Source organism: Formica exsecta, unplaced genomic scaffold, assembly GCF_003651465.1.
Source record: "Formica exsecta isolate Colony F162 unplaced genomic scaffold, ASM365146v1 scaffold365, whole genome shotgun sequence".
NCBI classification, from domain to species: Eukaryota; Metazoa; Arthropoda; class Insecta; order Hymenoptera; family Formicidae; genus Formica; species Formica exsecta.
The window spans coordinates 62,619-68,213 of NW_021850897.1; the positions used below are offsets into that span (position 1 = coordinate 62,619).

The 5,595-nt window shown below is 28.7% G+C and overlaps 1 protein-coding gene and 1 long non-coding RNA gene across 2 annotated transcripts; both read right to left on the bottom strand.

Annotated features, from left to right (window-relative positions):
* Positions 1-803: 803 nt before the first annotated feature.
* Positions 804-2,356, bottom strand: LOC115239112. Its single transcript, XM_029813465.1, has 2 exons — positions 1,475-2,356; positions 804-1,143 (listed from the first exon to the last, which is right to left on the bottom strand). The coding sequence occupies exons 1-2, from the start codon at positions 1,731-1,733 to the stop codon at positions 1,004-1,006; spliced, it is 399 nt and encodes a 132-aa protein (XP_029669325.1). The 5' UTR covers positions 1,734-2,356; the 3' UTR covers positions 804-1,003.
* A 456-nt stretch (positions 2,357-2,812) lies between these two features.
* Positions 2,813-5,442, bottom strand: LOC115239113. The gene is made up of 3 exons (XR_003884593.1): positions 4,950-5,442; positions 3,415-3,669; positions 2,813-2,977 (listed from the first exon to the last, which is right to left on the bottom strand). It is a non-coding gene; the product is annotated as an uncharacterized LOC115239113 (long non-coding RNA).
* Between the last annotated feature and the right edge of the window lie 153 nt (positions 5,443-5,595).

Here is a 5,595-nt window from a genome sequence, read left to right on the forward strand (position 1 = left end):
ATATATATAAAGTTACGATTATATTTTTCAGTACTAATTTTATATACAAAGATCAATGCAGTTTATTTTAGAATTGTTGTTAAATAACGCCTGTTAAATAATGCATTAAGAATTTATTAGGAAAGGTAATTGTGATTTCCATGTAGGGAATGGAATAAAATGTAATTCATATGTATTTACACACATGTGATGAAAAGTATATTAAATGGTTATTAATTATCTAACAAGTAAAATAATTTTTACTGCAGAGAATCGCATTTGCAACGCGTTGGGAAATCTAACCGTTTGATATCAATTACGAAAAGCTTAATTATATTGTACCATAATTACAAATATAAGAATAAAAAAATATGTATGTTATTTGATTACATACAGTGTTTATTTTTTCTGTTATAATGTGTAACGATTTGATATTTTGAGAACGGAAACGTATATCCGATATGTCAATTGTTGTATACCTCATAATGATTAAGTCAATGAGAAATGGCATAATAAATATTTGTTTATGCCAATCCTTAATATTTCTTATATCACGCTCCACTTCGTTTGCTTTAATCATAATTAATTTGTCAAAAAGAGATAGATAATATACATGTAAAATATTATAATATCAAGAATTTATAGTACGTAGTTAAAAATCAAAGTGAATCGTAAAAATAGTATTTTAATCTTTTTATGCAGCAAATATTACTATGAAATAAAAATATAAAATTTGTATAATATATGTATAAATCATATATATATGCATTAGACACGAATTGTATATTTTGTGTAATGTATATATATAATTTTTATATATTATTATATGTTGATACACGGACAATGACATATAATAATATTTCTAAAACATATATATACAACATATATATATACAAGTATTTCAACATATTACATTAAATCTGTCTGATAGTGAACATCATGCATCTTTTGAATTTATTATAAAAATCTGCTTCACTTTCGTCAACAAGTTTTCCTTTCATTAAAATATAAGATTGATCGTATGTTATGTCGTCTTTTGCTGCTTCTTCTTAATGTTCGCTTTTTGTTGTTTTATTTTTATTTTTTGTTTTTTGAGTTTTTTCTTCTCTGTTTGACTCTGCTCTCGCTCCTGTGTACGCCGGTACAATTGGCGGACGCCCATCACTATGAACACGACATAGTTACAATTAAATCATTGCAAAAAGACAAAAATAAGTGTCTGAAAAAGAAAATAATAAAATTTAAATAATAAAATCTAATAAAATTTTTGTCATAGAAAAATGACGAGTTTTTCCAAAGAGTCAGTAGAAGATAGGATGATAATCCGAAAAGAAATTGGATATATAATTACGCAGTCGACTGTTGATGGATTATATTCTCAATGTTATATTACTAGAATAAGATATCTATTTATCATTAACATATTGTCAAGATATATTGCATTATTATTATATATAAAATCAAACATCATTTCGAGATGCAGGAAATGTCGTACCGAGAGGAATTGCCACGAACGATACCGCGAAAATGAATAGAATGTAAGATTCATATGGCGCGAGCCACGTGGATAAAATCGAGTTGCCGGGTAACTTTCGCAGAGTCTTCGTCAATACGTCAACGGCGCCTTTTTGGAACTGCTCTTTGTCCTCGTCACTCAGCTGCTGGTATCTTTCGAGTAGTCTTGACAGTTTCTCTTGCACGTCCTCCGGTATTATGCTATCATTCTCCAACGTATCCAAAATCGTTTCTTCCATATTGAACGCAATGTTAACGTGCACGAGAATTTCAATACCAAAGATAGAGGTCCGCACGAGTATGAAGTAAAAATTAGACTGATTGAATAAGGATGATCAGATTCAGCGGTCGAGTGGACTCGATTAGATAACGAACGTTGAAAATATGTCGATGTATGATGTAAGTCTCATCGACGGAGCGATTTTGTTTAGCAAACCCGCGTAAACCCGATTGTGCACATTCAACAAAAAGGAAATATTATTATCTTGCGAATTTACGAAACGAAAAACGATGTTCCACTTTTTGTAACATAAGCGGAAAAGAAGTCGTCAGACTGATTAATGTTGAGCGTGCCGATTTGTATAAAGGCGGATTATCAAGGACGTTAATCTTTATTAACTCAATATTTGCCGAATAGGAGTGCAAATGCAAAACGGCGGAAATAATGCCATTTTTAGACAAACAAGATTACGCTTGGCGAATCGAAGAAACGATCTTTTTGACGTCGAGAATCTGAACAAACAGTGCGCTTGTTGGCCAAACAAGGCCAAATACAACTTTGCGAAATTATATTATTTCTTGTAAATTTATATCACTTCATATAATTGTACGATCAACGTATTAAAATTTCGTTTGTCGGGCAATATGCTTATATTTACAAATAAAATTAATTACAAACATTCATAATATCTAAATTAGTATTTGAAAAGAAAACTTTGATATATTTATAAAACAATATTTAAAACATCAAAATATAAAAAAGATACAGAAATAATAAGCAGCAGAAAAAGAGAAATTAGTTAAGTTCGCATAAATTTTTTAAGTTTGCAAAATCAATGTTTATTAATATTTTAACTTTTACAATATATTTTTGCAGAAACCATAAAAGGAATTTTTTGCTAGTCGCGGTTTAAATGTGTGTATGTATCCATAATTATAGATACTTCACAATAACCAGTACAATATTTATATTACATGTACCAACAACTTATACTTACAAGTATAGTAGAGTATTATCAAGTACCCGATGAAGAAACAGTACATGACATAAGGCCACAAGTCTTCCGGTTTAATCATGATTTGCACCAAAATCTTCACTTTTCGTACGTTGTGGATTATTTTCCGTTACATAAACGTTTATTAGAAATGTCAGTGGTTGTGATTCTTGTAATTTTTTGAAGGCAGAACAGAATCTTTCTTGCTATTTCTTCTTACTTCAGACCAATTTATCCAGTTCATACAGCAAATCATCCATGCAAATGACCTTATTTTTATTCAAAACTCATGTTAGTAAACAGTAAAGCTTAGTAAACAGTACACGAATCTTATCCATATCCTATATTAAACATGATAGATATCGTAAAACGTGTAAAAGAAGGAATAAAATATAAAGTTTAATTGCAATCCAACAAAGATATTTATTAAAAAGAGAGCGTAACTTGAATGCAATAGATTAAAACATACTACATGTAGGACAATTATATGTATATGTTATGCTGTTAATATATATATATATATATATATATATATATTTGTCTTTGTACTACGCAATCGACTGTTGATGAATTTTATTTTATATTCTCAATGTGTTATATTACTAGAAATAAAATACATATCTATCATTAACATATCGTCAAAATATATTGCATTATTATTATATATAAAGTCAAACATCATTTCGAGATGCAGAAAATGTCATACCAAGTACAAACGCCACGAACGATACCTCAAAAATGAATAGAATGTAAGATTCATATGGCGCGAGTCACGTAGATAAAATCAAGTTGCCGGGTAATTTTCGCGCAGGGTCTGCTGGTATCTTTGGAGCAATCTTGAAAGTTTTTCTTGCACGTCTTCTAGTATTATGCTATCATTCTCCAACGTATCCAAAACCGTTTCTTCCATATTGGACGCAATATTAACGTGCACGAGAATTCCAATACTAAAGACAAAGGTCTGCACAAGCACAAAGTAAAAATTAGACTGATTTAATAAGGATGATCAGATTCAGCGGTTGAGAGGACTTGATTAGATAACAAACGTTGAAAATATATCGAGGTATGATGTGCAAGTCCCATCGACGGAGCCATTTTATTTAGCAAAACCGCGTAAACCCGATTGTGCACACTCGACGAAAAAGAAATATTATTGCCTTGCGAATTTGCGAAACGAAAAATGATGTTCCACTTTCTGTAGCATCAGCGGGAAAGAGGTCGTCAGACTGATTAACATTAAGCATGGCGATTTGTATAAAGGCGGATTATCAAGGACGTGTTAATCGTTATTAAATCAATATTTGCCGAATAGGAGTGCAAATGCAAAATGGCGGGATTAATGCCATTTTTAGACAAACAAGATTATGTTTGGCGAATCGAAGAAACGATCTTTTTGGCGTCGAAAAACTGAACAAATAATACACTTGTTTGCCAAACAAAGTCAAATACAACTTTACGAAATTGTATTATTTCATGCGAATTTATATCACAAATTTATATAATTGTACGACCCAACATATCAAAATTTCGTTTGTCGCTCGATATACTTATATTTACAAATAAAATTAACTACAAACAATTTCGTAATATCTAAATTAAAAAAAAAAATTTAATATGTTTATAAAACAATATTTAAACATTAAAATATAAAAAAGACATAAACATAATAAGAAGCAAAAAGAGAGAGATTAGTTAAGTTTGCATAAATTCTTTAAGTTTGCGTAATCAATGTTTATTAATATTTTAATTTATACAATATTTTTTCAGAACCCTATTACATTAACAAAAATTAACCAATATTATTATAGTTTTTATTTATTATTCAAATTATTCCATCTTTCTATTGTCTCTAGTTGATAGAGTGAAAGTCGATACATTTCTTGAGAAACAGTTTTGCCTTTTAATCTCTATGTCTGATAAAAGAAAATGACAACATACACATTCATTTTATTATTTATTATAAAATGTATTTTAGAAATATATGTTAGAAATATTATCGGAATTTTTAATTACTATTTCTAATTGCAAAAATAGATTTATTAAACACATTATTTAAATATTATTGAAATTTTATAATTTATTTGCACAAAAGAATCTATTATTAAATTATTATTAAATTATTGTATGGTGTGTGTGTAGACAATTTTTGCTATCGTGGTTTGAATGTGTGTATGTATCCACAATTATAAATATTTCACAGTAACAATCTCTATATTACATATATCAACGATTTATACTTACAAATATAAAAGAGTGTTATCATGCACCCGTTGAGGAAACCGTATACAGAGAATTCCCACAACACTTCCGGTTCAATCATGATTTGCATTAAATTCTCCACAATTTTTTTTTCGTTGTGGATTATTTCCTGTTACATAATCGTTTATTAGAAATCTCAACGGCTGCGTTTCTTGTGATTTTTTTAAAAGCAGAACAGAATTTTTCTTGCTATTTCTTTTAGCGCTTCAAACCAATTCGTCCAATTATATTCATATGGTAAATCATCCATGCAAATGACCTTATTTTTATTCAAGACTTCTGTTAGTAAACAGTAACGCTTAACACACAGTACACGAATTTTGTCTATATTCTAATTAAGCATGATAGATATCATAAAATATATAAAAGCAGGAATAAAATATAAAATTTAATTGCAATCCAACAGAGATATTTATTAAAAAGAGAGCAAAACTTGAATACAATAGATGTTAATAACGCCGTTAAAACATACTACGTGTAGGATAATTATATATGTTATGCTGTCAATATATATATATATATATTTGACGTTGTACTGTTATTAATATTTAAATGCATTCATTACCCTATTACATTAACAAAATTTAACCAATATTATTATAGTTTTTATTAATTATTCAAATTATTC

What these genes read in the sequence shown, in the direction of transcription:
- LOC115239112 (XM_029813465.1), bottom strand. Translation starts at nt 1,733, where the DNA reads ATGGAAGAAACGATTTTGGATACGTTGGAGAATGATAGCATAATACCG. An exon ending in GTTCGTGGCAATTCCTCTCG is followed by an intron (nt 1,144 to 1,474) that starts GTACGACATTTC and finishes TCGTGTTCATAG; the next exon opens with TGATGGGCGTCCGCCAATTG.